The sequence below is a fragment of the Sminthopsis crassicaudata genome, chromosome 3 (genome assembly GCF_048593235.1).
Source record: "Sminthopsis crassicaudata isolate SCR6 chromosome 3, ASM4859323v1, whole genome shotgun sequence".
NCBI lineage: Eukaryota > Metazoa > Chordata > Mammalia > Dasyuromorphia > Dasyuridae > Sminthopsis > Sminthopsis crassicaudata.
The window spans coordinates 6,617,263-6,635,141 of record NC_133619.1 but is presented as its reverse complement, the minus strand read 5'-3'; the positions used below and the strand labels follow the sequence as shown (position 1 = coordinate 6,635,141).

General features: G+C 38.7%; 1 protein-coding gene across 12 annotated transcripts in view; it reads left to right on the top strand.

Annotated features, from left to right (window-relative positions):
- Positions 1-17,879, top strand: part of TPRG1 (tumor protein p63 regulated 1) — a 242,034-nt gene that overhangs the window by 105,122 nt on the left and 119,033 nt on the right. For 9 of the 12 annotated variants that reach the window (XM_074297891.1, XM_074297889.1, XM_074297892.1 and 6 more), the window contains one exon: positions 16,642-16,871. In XM_074297891.1, the coding sequence (XP_074153992.1) occupies positions 16,650-16,871 (222 nt within the window). In that variant the 5' untranslated portion in view covers positions 16,642-16,649. Of the gene's footprint in view, positions 1-114; positions 398-13,471; positions 13,568-13,616; positions 13,706-16,641; positions 16,872-17,879 lie in introns of those variants that run through there. The other 3 variants (XM_074297885.1, XM_074297894.1, XM_074297897.1) reach the window with 3 other exon arrangements.

The window sequence follows — 17,879 nt, the reverse complement described above, 5'->3', positions numbered from 1 at the left end:
AGGAAGAGCAGTGATCCTCAGACAAACTATTGCTTTAGTGATGGCTTATGAAGCCACCCTTGAGGGAACAGTTTTTATACAGAATGAACCTACCTTGATTGACCTCGCAAATTACCAAGCAGCTATCATGATGAACAGGGGAGTCCAACAGCCTCTAGACTGGTAGCTTTCAGCAGAAGTTCAACCTGGTTGGTTGCCAGCTTAATTGTCCTAGTCAAACTTTGGTTAGAAGCTCCCTCTTCCCAGCCAATGACCACATTCCTGAACTCTGGATTTTTCAGAATTCCCATACACATACCCATGCCTTACCATCTTAGTATCCTGGAAGATGCCACCTCCTCTATGACCTTCTTATTCTGGAAAATCTTTGTGTTTCTGCAATTCTCTACTCTGATTGGTAAGTTTCTTTCTGAAGCTTCATTTTGAAACAATATCCAAGCTAGCTCCAAGATGTCTCTCTGGACATTTTATCCATGTCCACTTTTCTTTTCCGCAACATATGTTCAGCTCTATAATGTGTTATTTTTTCTATCTGAGTATCAGCTAATTGAGGACATAGACTATCTTCCTTTGTTTCTTCCTCCCTTCCTTCATCCTTTCTATTTCTTTGTTTCTTTCTTTCTCTCTCTTTGTCTCTATTTCTTTCTCTCCATCTTTTTCTCTTTCTTTCTTTCTTTTCTTTCTTCCTTTCTTCCTTTATCTCTCTCTCTCTTCTTTCTTTCTTTCCTTATAATAATAATAACAATGACAATATTACATTTCTGGTATCTGGTGGTATTTTACATGCAATACTTTCTCAATAACTATTCCTCAGTTGATTGCTCAATAAATTTAAAATTATAACAGAGTGTATATATATATATATATGCATATATATATAATTTTAATCTATTCTTCTCAATATGCCCCTTTATTATTATTTTTTTTTGTAAGGCAATAGGGGCCAAGTGACTTGCTCAGGGTCACAAAGCTAGGAAGTTTTAAGTATGTGAGTCAGGTCCTCCTGACTTTAGGGCTTATACTCTATCTACTGCACCACCTACTTGCCCCTGTTATTAGTTTTGTTCATTTTACTTGATCAGGTGAGAAATCTTTAGCCATATAGGAAAGGCTAAGTGGCCTTGTTGGATATGATATAGAAGACTTTCTTGTTCATATATAGCTTGAATTAGGTTGGAAGATTAAATGACATTATGAGAAGTTAGCTAGTAAATCTGCTTAAAATGACATGTAATCCTCAAATCCAGTCACTTGAGGTTTTAGTGGGGAGTAGAGCATTGAGAAACTCAGTGTCATTTGCAGGTAGAACAAGAATGGGTCAATTATCCTCTAGGTCTCTTTCAATTCTGAACATTTATGAAGTCTGATTTCTTTCAGCATCTCCTCTGATGTGGGTTATATATCCAGTTTGGTGGCTTTATGCGGTATTGCCCTTTCTTTGATTATCTTCCATTCTAAAAGGTAGGGAGAAGGTCAGGGACCTCGTGACTTGAGATATGAGGTATCATGTTGCCTAGTAATGTAAGAAGCAAAATCCCCTAGGTAGAACTGGAAAATGTCTGTTAAATGGGCTGGGTTAATTTCTGAAGTAAATCTCTTATCAGTACCAAGGCAAAGCTAGTGACACTGAGCAATAAGTCTCCACAAAGAATCAGGTCTTTCTTGCCTCACCAGGGCATGACAGCTGGCTCTCCTACCTGCCTGAATTTTCCTAACCTCTTAAGGGTATGATACATATCAGATACAATGCAAAAGGTGAAGAAGGGTTTATTGGGAAGATAAATGGACTCTTTCCCTTGACTCTTTTCCTTGCTGGTATGATTAGTATGAGACACTTTTTCTATTAACCCTTGGTTCTCTGTTTGTAGCCCCGGACTGGACAGGTCTTGGTTATTCATGATCACTGATCCTCCTTTTTTGTCAATGATTCAAAAATTCTTCCCAAACATCCTCTCTTGGAGAATGTTTATCACAAGCTGATAGGGTTAAGTGAATAGATTTTAGTTTTATTCTTCTTTGCTCTTTGTAGAGTACATATTCATTTCTATTATTGAACTAGATATTAAGACCTTCTTAGATACTACAAGCACAAGTGTCTCTTCCTTGAATGTCACAGGCACAGGTGTTCCATAGTGATGGTAGTGAGGATGATCAAGGGTGGAGGGCCATCTTGAGGGTCTGAGTAGCTTGGATGGGGCAGAGCTGACTGGCTGGGCCACTTCTATGGCATTGGTGGGCTGAACTACCAACCAAATGTCAACAAAGCAATTAAGAACAGCCAAGAAGAGCAAGTACTGAACTCTTGAGGAAAAGGATCCCATCAGAAAGCATTCTTTCCTGATCTTCCCCAATATAAAAGTCAAAGCTGGCGGTTTGGTTTTATTCTGAGGATAGAGAAAGGTTGTGGCAAGAAGCCAATGGTTTTATTTGTGTAGGTAGTTCAATGTTTGGAAACTTCCTCCTTTGATGCAAATAGGTGACTCTTTGACAACTTAGATACTCTATTAGACTTTCCTGTTCCTCTATTCCCTTGAATAGTCTTGTTTGTCTTTTCAACAATCCTCTAGTCACTTGCAGCACTGTATCTGATGTACACTGTTTCTTTTCCTGAAATAATGAGAAGATAAGGGACTTGACCAAAGTCACCCAACCTAAATGTACCAGAGAAAAGACTCAAACTTACAGCTTCTTTTCTGTCAAGGTGATCAAATCTGTGCTACTATAGTGCATCACAGGGAAGCCTCTTAATCTAATGTCTCAGACATTCCTTTCTGTTCTTTCTTTTAAAAAAATAAATTTAAATACAAAAGAGGAAAAGAAAAAAAAAAGAGAAAGAAAGAAAAAAAGCCAGGTGCATAGCAGAACAAAAGAGGGGATTCAAAATATGAAGCAACAAATTTATTTTTCAAGAAAACCTATGTAATAAATATTACACATTGTGTTCAGAGCTGGCCATCTTTGCTTTCTCGTAGGTTTGTTTTTGTTCTTCAGAGTGCATTTTTACTTTGTTCTTTTTCCTCCTTTTCTCCTCTCCCACTCTGCAAGAAGGCTACAATTAAGCATGGACATACACGCATACATACAAATACATAAATATAAGCATATACACACATATATTCATATACATCTATGTAAAGCTGCCCTATGCTCATTTGTCCTCTGTTTCTCAGAAAGTGGATAGCATCATCCTTCCTAGATCCAAATCTTTCCATAATGTTTTTTTTCCTAAAACCATCTATTCATCCTTTCCTACACCCCAGCAATATCCCAGTCTATCTAGTTGGCTTAAAAATTCTAAAATTATATTGATTAATATGGCTGACATATATTGCAGTTTCCCTGTTTTGTCTTTTGAATAAATCTATTTAGCTTTAACTTTGAGATCAATGATTAATAACCCTGCCTTTTCCCTCAATAAATTTGACTCCTGATCATTATTATTATGTTTGGGTATATATTTCTTATTTCCTATCCATGCTGATGTCTCTGCTTGACTGCTATTAGCTACCTTGCCTTGTTATTATTTGACTTACCCTCCCTTTAAAGATCCTTCTCTTAACCTCTCTCATTCTTGCTTAATTTCATTCCAATTAACCTACACACCTTATCCCTTTCCTGTTAATTTACACACCCTTCTACACATGCCCTTATCCTATTCCCGCTCCCTCATTTCTTTATAAATGTAGAAGACATTTATACACGTATACACATATATGTGTACATATACATATGTGTGCATATTTATGCATAACCCAATCCTAATGTGAGTAGGATTATGAACTACTAGCCTTTCTCTATCATCTAAATTTTCTTTAGTGGTTTTTGGTTTCATACCTCATTCATATAACATATTTACAGTTTTAAATTTTCCTATGACATGTTCCTTGTTCGAAACACATCTTATTCAGCTCTACCCCAATCTTTCTTTCTAACTACCCAATTACTAATGACAGTCTTAGACATGCTTTACATTTCCATGTATATAAAACATTACCAGTTTGTCCATATTGCATCCATTGAAATTAGTCTTTGATATTTACTTTATATTTCACTTGGATCTTTTCTGTCAAATTTTCTATTAAGTTCAGGAATTTTTGTGACAAAATCCCCAAACCTGGCAGTTCATTGAATGGCCATTTTTTTTCAATTCAGAATTATGCTTAATATTTCTGGTTATGATATTTTGGCCTCAATCCTAGTTCTTTGATGTATAGTGTTCCAAGGCCTGCAGTTTTTTAATTTAATGTAAATGCTGCTACTTGCTATATGATTCTAATTGTGGCTGCACAGCATTTGATTTATTAATTTTTCTTGTTCCTTGATATATTTTCTCCTTGGCTTGGGAGTTTTAGAATTTGACTATGATGTTCCTGTAGGTTTTTTTTCCCATAGGATCTTTTTCATGTGGTGATTGGTGGATTTTTTTCTATGTCTACTTTTTTCTTCTTATTCTAACATTTCAGGACAATTTTTAAAAATAAGTCTCATCTTATTCTATTGAGATTCTATTTTTGGTTGTATCTTTCAGGTAGTCCGATTATTCTTATGTTTTCTCTTTTTGACCTGTTTTCCCTGCAGTCTGTTTTCTTTCATGATTTCATTCTTTATATTTTGTTTTATTATTTCTTGTTTTCTTATAGCTTTGCTGATTTTCACTTGTCCAATTCTAGTTTTCAAAGAGTCATTTTCTTCCTTAAGTTTCTGAATCTCCTTTTTTAGTTAACTTTCTTTTCATAATCTTCTTGTTTTTTCTTGGATTGTTGTTTTGTTTTTGATTTGTTTTTCTTCAATCTCTTTCATCTGATTTTTAAAGTATTTTTGAGTTTTTCTGTGGAATTTTTTGAGGGGTAGGAGACCATTTAACATTATTCTTTTGGATAGGAGAGATAATATTTTATTGGAAGAGAGCAGAATTAATTGAGGGACTCTTAGGGCTTTCCCATGTGTTAATCTTAGTCCCTGGTGGGGCAGGAAAAGTCATCACTCCTTCCTGCTCACATTTATTTATATTCCCTACACTTCCTGACAAAGGGTTTTTATGACTGAGGAAAAAGAAGTCATTGCCCAGTAGTTCAGCTTCCCTGTAGGCATGGAAAAATTAGGCACTCCTTTGCTTTTGCCATACTGTTCTTTCCATCAAATGATCATGTTGCTGTTTTGTTCTTCATTCTGGAAGAGCACCATGACATCAGGAAGGTGATGCCATGACTTGCAAGTGAATTGGATTCACATGATTGAAGACTGTGCAAAGTCACAGCCTCACTCTCTCCTCTGGAGCCATCTGGTTCCAATGACAAGATGTGCATCAGTGTTCCTGAAGATAGCCCCAGATACAGTGGGAGGTCTTGGTTTTTTAAATTAAAGTCTTTCCCAGGTTATAGTTTGACTCAGGATTACCCATTCAATGATTGACCTTAGGTAAGAAATTCCACAAAGGATGACCTCTTTTACTTGGTGAAAAAAACCAATCTGGGAGGGGAAGACCCTCAGGATTTCTACTTTCTCAAGGCCTGTGGTGAGTGAGGTTTAATAGTGTGGATTGCCCACTAAAGGCAAAGTCCCTTCACTATTTCTTTTGGTGCAGTTTTAAATGGAGCCCCTTAGAATTGCTTGACCTTGGATTGTCAAGATTGGGCTTAGTCTGATCCTCAAAAGACAAATGCCTAATGAATTTTTAGGAGAGAATCTTGACTGCCAGTCAGTCAACAAGCATTGATTAAGCAATTCCTCTAAGGCAGCCACTGAGTTAAGTGCCAGGCACTGAGAATGTATTCTGACTTCTTACTGTTTTTATAATTTTAATCATACATGATATAAATTCAGATTTTATATATTATATAATATTAGATTCAAAATGTATTTTATAATAATAGATTAAAAATAATATCATATTCTATGAACCTTTTATAATCATTTCTTTTTTTTCTTCATATTTATTCTTCCATTCTATAAATGAAAAGGGAGAAGCTATTGTTTTTCTTGCATTGTTCTCTCTCACTGCCTTTCTTACTTAGCTTGGCCCCCTCTACTCCAGGTGCTCAGGGGGCTCCAAAGCCGTTCGAGATCCAGATAAATCAGAGCTTGACTTTGGGCTCTAAGCTCCAGCATCCCTCAGTCCTGAGACCAAGGATGTCCTCCTCTCTCCTTATTTATGTCCACCTCTCTCATTATTTTCCTGAGAGCCTCCTCAGGTGGATCTTGCTTGTCTACCTTAGGTTTCATTGGCATCTTGTGGGATAAACTGAATCTCTAGGAAGATTCTCACCTTCTTTCTGTGGGTGGGGTGGGGATTCTTCTAAGCTGTTTTGGGATGTGCTTAATTTTACCCCCACACCCCTTCTGTCTTATTTATTTGGGCAGAGCCTGGGTAAGAGGCTTGAAGATTTATTTGAGCAATTATTGGACTAGGTTTGGGACATATTTTTTCCTCTTCTTGCCTTGCCTTCCTGGGTCAATGCAATTTAACAAAAGTCTATTATAATTAGGGCCTAAACTATGGTAGTTGCCAGTAAACAAAACCAAAAATGAAAACCATCCTTCACATCAATCAGTCATCAAACATTTATTGAGTATTCCTTTTTGCAGAGCACTGGGCTATGTCCTATTTATACAAAACAAAATCAATCAATGAAACAAAAATGTATTAGGGGCCTTTTGACCCTAAAAATCTGACTTTTCCACTGTTGACACAGAAAATCTTTGGAAAACACCTCTTTTCCCCTTGGATTGATCCTTCTCTCATATTCTCCTCTTTACCGTCTCAGTGATCTTATCCTCAATAAAGCCCATAGCTTTTTTCTCTCTCATGTAAGTTGGTGGACATAATACTGGATCTTGAGGATGGAAATATTCAGACCAAATCCTTTCTCTAGACATTTATTAGATGGGGAAGTCATTGATCTTTTCACACTTTCAATTTGATCATCTGTAAAATAACAATAGCCATGAAGATAGTCTCTGTTGTAGCTATGTGGGAAGAACAAAATGGCAGGTAACATCATTTTGGTGACGTACAAGTCCCCAGCTTCAATCTTTTTTTTCACAAAAGATGATCAGACCTAACTATCTGCTTTGATGTTATACCCTTCAGCTTGCTGGTCATTATCTTCTGACTTATCAATGTGATCAAGTCCTCTGCACTTTGCCATTAACCTTGTCAGTGTATCTTTCCATATGCGTCTCATTAATGACTCTTTTCCTCATCAGAATGAGTTTCTTTGGAGAAGAGACTAGTTTACTTTTCTGAATCTAGTTTTAATAAATTATTTTTCATTCATTCACTCATTCATCCATTCATTCAACTATCTATGCATCTACTCATTTATTAATTCATCTGTTCTTTTATACATTCAGGGTTGCTATGAGAATCAAGCAAGATAGTATATGGTAAATGTTTTGTGTTCTTTAGAATGATACGATTATCCTTAAAAGGCAGAACCCCAAGTCAGGAAGTAGCAATCCTTGTTTGGTAAAATAGAATAGACTGAGATCCAGGAATCCCACTCCTCCACCCCATGGACACATTGACTGGCTCACCTTGGGCTAGCTCTAGCCCTTTTAGCTCTTGACTTCCTGATTGGATCCTCTCATAAGATTGTCAGTGGTGGTAACCATTGGTTTCCTTCTCTGAAAAATGACATGCCCTGACTAGATTTTTCTCTATGGCTCTCTCTATGATGCTAATTCTCTCTCTCCAAAGTTGCTCTATTCACTGGCAGCACCGGCAGATATTTCATGCTGATTATCTCCTGCTACAAGGCATTGCCCAGCTCAGAAAATATCTTATAAGATGGGGGCTTGGTAGTTGGGTGTGCAAGTGTGGAATCCTGGAGTGGGGTAGAGGTACCTGCATTCTCTCTATTTAGTGCCATCACTTAGTTCCAGTCATGAGGTTGATTGCTGAAAGCTCCCATCCCTGACTGGCAGCAAATCCAACCCTCCCATTGTTAAGAGAATTTATTCAAATTGAATGCCCAAGCATTTTAAAAAATTGAGCCACACATGTGTCCTGAAAAGACAAATTATCTTTAGGATGTTGGAGTCCTACAAAAAACAGCTGCTCTGATTTTCTTACTCTGAATTTCTCTCTTTTTGTCTACCAGTCCCACCTGGCTGCTTGCCAATGAGGCTACTGCTTTAATCCAGGAGTTCTTATGGTACAAGAGTACTCTCATTTTCTTTGGAGACTGGGGGGCTGTGGTTTTTTTTCAGCACCATGTGTACTCTCAGACTTGGTCGATGTATTGGTTAATTTTCAGGAATCATTTTTCATTCTCTTTTTTAAAAACTCTATATTACTCTGTGTGTGTGTGTGTGTGTGTGTGTGTGTGCGCGCGTGTGTGAAGATGATGAAAAAGCAAAATATAATGTTTTAAAAGTGCTACAGTCAACCTTCAACAGTCTTATCTTCCAATTGGACTTCTATATATATTCCTTTCACTTCTTTGTTTATTTTTCCTCCTCTGCATCCATCTTTACCTGGAATGGAGTGGTAGCTTCCTGAGTTCCTAAACCATATTCAAGGATGTGGCTCTCTGGAGCCATATTTGAATATCTATTGATCCTTTAAAGATACTTCAATTCCCCAAGAGAGATTGTTCTTTCTGTCTTATATATTTTAGCCCTTTGAAACAAGATATATCTGGACTACCCTAGCCCTACCATTTTCTTAAAGCAAGCCAGGATGTCTTTAGCAAATGATTGATAGGAGACTGTGCAAGGCTGGACATTATTCAGTTAAATTGACTATTCTTGAGAGACATGGTTCTTCCAGATCCATTCAGTTATTGATTTTCCTTCCTTCCTTCCTTCCTTCCTTCCTTCCTTCCTTCCTTCCTTCCTTCCTTCCTTCCTTCCTTCCTTCCTTCCTTCCTTCCTTCCTTCCTTCCTTCCTTCCTTCCTTCCTTCCTTCCTCTTTCATCCCTCTCTCCCTTCCTTTCCTTCTTCCTCCCTTCTCTTTCCTTCCTTCCTTTTTTTCTTTCTTCCTTCCCTCCTTCCCCTTCTCTTTCCTTCCTTCCTTCCTTCCTTCCTTCCTTCCTTCCTTCCTTCCTTCCTTCCTTCCTTCCTTCCTTCCTTCCTTCCTTCCTTCCTTCCTTCCTTCCTTCCTTCCTTCCTTCCTTCCTTCCTTCCTTCCTTCCTTCCTTCCTTCTTTCCTTCCTTCTTTCCTCCATCCCTCCCTTTCTCCCTCTCTCTCTCCTTCCCTTTCTTTCTTTCTCTTTCTTTTTGTTGCCCAAGTCTTTTCAATTCTACTTTCATAGCTGCCTTTCCCTTCTTGCCATTTGCATAGTGAAGACCCTAGTTCAGTACCTCATCTAGAATATTCCATTGGTTTCAAATTGGTCTCAATACATTCAAGCCTATACTTCCTCTACAATTCATCTTCCATATAAATACTGCAACAATCGTTCTAAAGCATGGCTCTAATCACATCAATCCCTGATTTAAATAAAAACAAATAAACAAAAACCAAACAGACCTGAGAGGCTGCCCTGCTTTTTGGAGTGCATAATATTCCTCAGACAAAGCTCAGGCAATAATGGAGAATCAGAGTCAATATGCCCCTTTGGGTGACAGTGCTGGGCTCTGGCAGTGTGGGGAAATCCAGGACAATCCTTGATCTGTTCCCTCCCCAGACACTCCCTCATAGCTGACTGTTGGCATTTTCAGGAAATCAGTCCTGATCTAGGATATTAAATGGGGAGTGGTTCTGGCTTAGGAGGATGAATCATAGGATCCTATCCCTGGTGCTGAAAGGCACCTCAGAGGCCATTGAGCCCGGTCCTATCTGTAAATCTACAGATGAGGAAATTGCCAGTCAGAGAAGGAAAGCATCTTGCTTCAAGTCATACAGGTATCCAGTCATCTGCCTAGGGGCTGGAGAAACTGCATGTCTTCCTGGCTCCAGAGCTGGCTACCATTTTTTTTTCCCAATCGGTGAGTGATTTCACATCCTTGAAGCTGCCCTATGGAAGGAAACATTCCCAGAATTCTGAGGAGGGACCTTCAGTCATGAGTGTACATTATTATTTGATTTAAGGAAGAACTTCTTGGGAGCACTGTGGAAATGTGCTTTCATCTAGAGAGCTGGAACATTTCCTGGATTATTGACAATATGGCTATTTTTTTGTTTTGTTTTGTTTTGTTTTTTTGGCAGGGGAGTGGGAAGGTAGAGCCTTCAAGGGAACATATTAAGAAAGACCACATTGTGCATATTTGGCTTGCATATTATTTTTACTAAATATGAAAAGAGACAAAAGAGACAAGGGATATTAGGAAAGTAAAAGGCAGTTTTCTGTATTGGCCTGGTTAGAAAATACATCTGAAAGAATCTGGATTCAAATTCAGCCTCTTAGTCTTCCTCATTCTTTTGGCAAACCACCACCTCTAAGGCATTTAGCGTTTAAAATCACTGATCCTGGCGTGGTCCTCCCTATGGGAGGTGCTCTTAGTGGACATACTTTCTTATTGGTAAAAGGATAAATGTGTCTGAACCTATATGCTCATCATATAAAGCATCTCCTAGAATCCAGGATCATTTAAGGCAAAGTGGGAAGGGACTCAGAAGAGATGATTCCCACCTCTTCATTTTTCCAAAGTGGGCATTGAAGCAAAGAGATTGGTTTCAGGTCACACAGTAAGTAGCGTCTGAGTTGGGTAGGAGGAACGGTCTTACTGACTCCCAGTGTCATGACCTTTGTTCTCTCTTCACTCAATCTCGGCATCAGAAGCAGTCTGATGTAGGGTCCACTTTAAGAGGATGGGAAGTGCCAGGGAATGGAAAGATACAGTATGAACTCACCATTTTTATTTAGGGGATGAAATAGCAGCCTGGCATATTACTGTTCCACTTTGCAAAATGTGAAAATGTAAAGAGCTGTTTGCCAAGTCCCCTATTTCAATTGGCATAGAGACATGGCTTGTCAGAGAACTGAAAAGTTGGACCACTGAAGTCCGCTGTTTGGAATTATGCTGTTTCAGAGAGAGACGGAGACACAGAGAGAAAGACAGAGACAGACACAGAGAGAGAGATAGAGAGACAGAGACAAAGACCCACAGAGATACAGAGACACAAACTGAGAGACAGACACACAAAGAAATACAGAAAGAGAAAAAAAGACATAGAGAGAGACAGAAGAGACAAAATGAGATAGAGAGAAAAAGTGAGTTCTTGTGGAAAGACTCCACACATAAATTGCCATAAATTACCTCTCTTAAATGTCAAAATAAGAAGCTGATCCTTATTTTTATGATATGCCTTGAGTGTATTAACACCCACCCTTCCCCCAGTGGAAGGGAATGAGTGAAAATCTCTGTATCCAAAAACACATTCACAGCATCCCTGAGTCTAGAATAGCTCACAGCCCAGCTCCAGGATTCACTGGTGCTTCCAAGATGATTAGTGGAGAAGAACAGCAAGGCTTCCTACCAATCAACCAGCAGCCAGTTAGTAGTTACTTCCAAAGGGCCAAATCAACTCAGATCCTTCCAACAGCTTAGAACCCCTGACATAAATATGCGAAGCCCACTTCCTCCTTTCCTATTGATGAATTCTTCCTGGAGCCTTCACCTGGTAGACAGGTGTGGGATGGCCTGCCTTCATATTACTTCTGAAACTGTACCCAGATTTCTAGATTTCAGTGTTGTTTTCCTTTAGTAGAGGATTAGATCCTTGAGGGCAGGAGTTGGTTTTCTTTTTGACTTATACTTCCATCCTCAGCTCTTGGCACAGTGTCTGTTATGAAGTGTGTTCTTTAAAAAAGCTTTCTGTGCTCTCTTGGTCCTCTTCTTAGATACTTCACCATTCTTTCTGAATCTTATTTGCTGAATCATCATCCATATCAATTCCCCTCACTGTGGGTGTTAGATCTCATCCTCGGTCAACACTCTCCCATTTGTTGAACTTGCCAAATGTCATGGGTTTAGTCTTCTTTTTCATCCCCAGATGAACATTCCCAACCCCAGTCCATGCCTGGCTCCATATCCCAGCCCTACAGAGATTTAATTTTGCATTTCCAATTCCCTATTGGGCAATTCAAACCCTGCCACCTGTATTCTCCATCCCCTCTCCACCAAGGAGCTTAAACCCTGCTGCTGGAACCCTGGTTCTGACATGTGAAACCAAGCCATGGATATTTCCAAACTGAACGTATATCCTTACTTCTTCATTTGTCTTCTTCTCCCATTAGTTTCTAAGTGATTTAAAATTCAGGACTCTCATATTTGTATTTGTATTGGCAGCACTTAGGATAATGCTTGGTATATCAGAAGAGCTTAATGTTGGTTTTCACATTCATTTATTCATTGAGAATGGGGGATAGCCCAGATCTTTCAAACTTTAACTCTCTATCTTATCTTCCATAAGTAGCTCAATTCCAAACATCCAGACTTCTGTGAAGGGGCCATTCTAGTTTTTAGGTTCATTATGTTTCCTTATTCTCAGTCTCTGTCACCTCTCCTGTCCACTCAGTAACCGATTATGATAAGGTCTATTATCACACGTCTCCCCACTCATAGAGGTAAAAGCCTACTGCAGACCATCAGTACTTTTCACTTGAACTATTACAATGGCCTCTGAATCAGCCTCTCTGCCTCCAGTCTCTTTCCTTTTCAGTTCATCCTCTTAAAATGACAGTGATTTTCATTGTCCAATAACCTCCAGTGGCTCCTTATTCAACAGAAACTTCTCTGACATCTAAAGACCTTCAAAATTGGGTTCCAATCTATCTTTCTACCTTCATCCACACCTTTTTCCTTCAAAACAAACTAGTACCAAGGAAGGAGACTGAGCCAGAGGGTACCTCCCCCAAAGCACTTTCTCTTCTGCTCTAAGTCTTTGCACTGGTTTTTTTCCCCCATTTCTAGAAAGGACTATTTTTCACTCTAGACTATGATTTACCTTCAAAATGAGGTTCAAGCCCAACCATCTCCATAGAATCTTTGCTATTTTACCCTTATTTATGCTCATATCCACAGAAAACCAAAAAAGAAATATGAAGCCTAAAGACAATATATTATATACTAACATATATATATACATATCCATATATACGTATATATGCATATATATACATATATACGTATGCATATATACGTGTATATATACATATACATATATATGTATATATGCATATATATATGTATATACGTATGCATATATACGTGTATATATACATACACATATATACGTATATATGCATATATATACGTATATACGTATATATACATATTCATATACATATATATATATATATATATATATATATATATATATATATATATATATATATATATATATGTATATATAAAACTTATATTTCAATATATCCATGCGTCCTGCTTAGTCATTCAGTCATTTAAAACTTCATGAAATCACACCGCAGTACTATCCATGGGATTTTCTTGACAGAGATACTGGACCGCAAATACATTTCTGAGGGCAGATTTGAAGTCACTTCTTCCTGCTTCAGCCCAGTGTTCTCTCCGCTGAGTCATCTAGCTGCCTCATGTGCATATTGGCTTCCTGCAATAGAATGTCCTTGAAGATGGACACGACTCCATTTTTGCCTCGGTATTTCCACGTCTTGGTCTGAGGTTTGCTAAAAGAAGGCTGAGCTGAGCCTTAAAGGAAATTAGCAGTTGCAGAGATGATCATGAAGAGGAAGAAGCTTTTAGGGTACACCAAGGGCTTAGAAGATACTTTTTAGAGGTCAGATTTCACTCTTCTGCCTCGTTATGCTGTAAAATCCATTATCTGTCACTGTCTGTCAGTTGATCAGCCAACTACCATTATTAAGCCCCTTCTATGTGGCAGACATTCTTCGGGGTGCTGGGAATGTGAAGGAAGTGAAACACATTGAGCCTGCTTTCAAAGAGCTCACCTTCTAATAGAAACTGGCAAACAACTAAATACAAATGAGTTCTGTACAGGGTACCAAAGTCAGTGCCAAAGGGAAGGAATTGTATTAAAGGGGAGCTGGGAAAGACGTCTCAGACAAAGTAGGAGTTTGAGATGGGACTTGAAGGAAGCGAGGGAACCCAGGAAGCAGAGGCGTGTGGGAAGAACATCCTAGATACTGAACAGAACTAGTGGAAATTCACAGAGCTGGGAGACTGAGTGCATTGTGTAAGGAAAAGCATGGAAATCAATGTTATGGGATCAAAGAGTACATTAAGGAGGGTAAGATATAAGAAGCCAGCAAAGGTGGGCATGAGGTGTGAGGAAGGGTTTTTGGAGCCCACACAAGATATTCAAAGGCATTGATATAAATTCTCCTTGCAAGCACATGAGTCACAAGAGTCAAAGAAGGGAGGAATAATTAATTTCCAGGCCAAAGAAAATACATAGAGCTCCTGCTTGAACTCATAGAAGAGCTCATTTAGAAACCACACTCTTCCTTCTCCCTAAAATTAAGCTTATGTAGCCCTCTGTCTCTTAGGCACAATTCCAGGATCATTGTCCTCATTGGTGTCCATTTTCCTCTTGTGGTTCTCTTTCAAGTCTTGCTTCGGTCTCCTTAATGTAGATCCTGTTCTCAGCCACTGCATCAGAGGATAATGGCTGGATTGCTTTCCATCTTCTCTGGAAGCATCTACATTATTGAAGCAGGAACTTTGTTGTTGCTGTTATTTGTTTCTTTGGTTGGATTTTGACTATTTTAAGTTCTTAGCAGCTCTTACCACAGAGCCTGACATATAACAAACAGTTAATGGATGTTTTTGAAGGGTTAATCAAGGAAAACCACCCAAGAGACCATTCTGGCAGAGTTCTTCCTTATTGCCAGTATGGATAATAATGTCGTTACTGCCCTGCTAGCCAGACAGTGCCCCTCCCACTCAAGTGAACACTTTCTGTGGAGACCCAGCCTCAGCAGACTTCATCATTTTGTCCCTCAATTTCCTTCTAGGCTTTCGGGCAACAATTTAGCATATGATTCTTTTGCAACAACAACCTCTATAGGGAAAAAATATATATTCTGGCACTGTTACATTTGTTTTATCTTTTACCTTTGAATTTAAGTAACTGTGACATTGTCTTAAGGGAAAAAAAAATAAAACTTCCTTCATTTCACTGCTGTGAAAACTCACTTTCAGTAAATAAGTAGCTGAAGGTAAGACTCCTAAAAATAGCTAGTACCCCAAAAATATTCCCACCAGTTGCTGAGAAACCCCAAGATCAGCTAGCTGTGCAAGATACTCATGAATTAGTAAAACATTAACTTATCTACACCCCATCTGATTTTGGGGAAAGGCTTGAATAAAGAAGAGTAGGTAAGTTGGGAACATAGTATCTAGGCTAGATTTGTTGCCACTGTGAATTGGGCAAAGTCTCATGTTTCTGATACATAAGCTAAAGATCTACTCAATGAGTAATCAACGAGTGGCTGGAGGATATGGAGAAGGAGAGCATCTCAGACTCTAGTATAAATGGCAATAACGTGGAGGAGGGAACCTCCCCTGTTTCTTTGATATGATCCTCAGGTATCTAGAATCTAGTTCAAATTTCTCTGTTTCTGTGAGACTTACAGCCATAACCTGTAGAAAACTCTATGAGAGATCTCTTCCCCTGAATCCCAAGGATTCCTTATCTGTGCCTCCCTGCTTCCCTCTTTGTTTTGAAGGAAGCCAGTTAGAGGAAGAAAGGGAACATTTTCTTAATTAAAATTATTCTCCTGTTTTTTTTGTTTGTTTTTTATATAAAACCATTCACTTTATAACATTTTTCTAGGGAGTGAGGGCTATAACTGAAGTCTAGGATTGAGAGGGAAGGATAAGAACTTTTATCCACATGAGGGAAAGAGTCCTTAAGATAGAAAGCCCTTAAAGATAACTGCACATTGCATGTTCTAAACTGATATTTTCTTCTTCCTTGTGTGCTCCTAAAGCACTATTTTTGAATTTTGTCATTATCCCACACTGTTACTTTCATTGCCTTTCTTTCAAAGTTAAATACTTTTTTTTTCAAAAGAATAGACACTGGGTAAAGAACCTAAAGAAACTCCCTAGATATTAAAAACAAAAGGAAAAAGCTCAGATTATTCACAAAGCAATACATTGTAGAGTGGATCCCCAATCCCTAGAAGATATTTTAAAATATATGTTTTTGTGTGGCCATGAGTGCATATAAAGAAGCAATTTAGCATACAGCCCTTATATGCTTCATTTATCAATGTTCTGGCATGAATTTGAGAAGAACAGGATTTCTATGGAGTCTAAAATGTGTTTTCTGGGCATTTTCAAGTTTATTTTTTGAAAACTCTTAGGCAGGGACTATCAGCTCAAACTTTCCTCCTCATCTCTTGTTCAGTTCCTTGTCCCCCTTTGATGAGGATGGTTAGAAATAACTCCCATCTCACTCCCTTTCCCTTTTTGAAGCAGTGATTGCTGTCTGCCATCCAGCCCCCTGTCTTCACTCTGTCACAGATGGTCTCTAATTCCCTCTCCCCAGAGTAGCCATGAAAAGATGCAGATGGTATTTTGGGAGTCTGTGTCATTAGACTAAATCTACTCAGACCTCTAGTTAGTCATCTCAGGGGATTGTTTGTTAATTTTTAAGAATTCCAAACTGCTAAACTTGGCCTGTTTTGCAGCAGCCAAAACATACGTGCTTCCCTCTCATCCAATATCCTCCCATCCTTCTTTCAGGCTGTAGAATGTCGACCATTGGCAGCTTCGAAGGGTTCCTGCCTGTGTCACTGAAGCCAGATGGAGATGATCAGCCCTCAGAAAGAGACAGTCTACCAACTGAAGAGGGGAGTTCAGGCAGAAATTCAGCACCCAGCAGAATTGCAAGGCAGCCTAGTGTGACTGAGTCAGTTCTCTACCCAAATCCATATTCTAAGCCACATGTCACCCGCAAATACTTTGTTACTCGGGTAATGTATCCTTGTTTCTATTTCTTAAACCGCACTTGAGATTTCATGGAAATGGGCAGAAGGCCTAGGCTGGCAGATCTGAAAAAGGGATATACTCTCATCTAAAGAGGAAGGGTGACTGGATCAACATAGGAGTCTATATCTTGAATTAAAAGAGCCTCAGAGACTGTTTAAACCCAAACTACACATTTTATAGGAGTGGAACTGAGGCCATGTCTCATCACACAGCTAAAGTAGTAAAACCATCATTCAGATTCTGACTTTGCAATGTTAAATTCATTGAATTTCTTATATTTCTCAAGTCTAGACCCTATAATGAGTTCTTAATTTCATTCAATGATTCACTGACTCATAATATTGCATCCAGGGCCATCTCCAGTCATCCTGAGCTATATCTAGCCACTGGCTCTGGAAGGGAAAGTGAGGCAGGTGACCATGCCCAGACCTCCCTTACTTAAATCCAATCCATGTCCATGTTATAGCATCACCTCTCTGATGTCTTAGCCCTCTTGGAGAACAAGGGACCAAAAACAACTACAATGACAGCACTCATTCATTCATTAATTCCTTTATCTTACATTTATCAAGTGTCTGCTATGAGCAGGTATGCAAGTCGGGAAAAAATACAATATGACAGAGAGCATTTTAAACTCTAACTGCAGGGAGGCAGGCTATACACATCAGTGATTATAATAGACAAAGCACAGGAGGATTATTCTGAGAAAAGACAAAAGGTCTCTCTCAGCAGAGAAGGAAGAAGAGAAGAAGAGGAGAGAGAGTTGTATGAAACAGACACCGAGAATGGGCCTTGAAGCCTCTCTGAATAATGGCAAGTCCTCAACTTGCCACAAGGAACCTGATTGCCTACCATGGAGATATTGAGGAGGGTAGTGGTTAATTAGTCGTGTAAGGAGTGACTGGAAATACAAAGATGAAGAGGGAAGGAGCAGAAAAAAAAAATTAGTCATTGGATTAGAACTTGGTCTATATCAAAAGCAAATGTCTGGA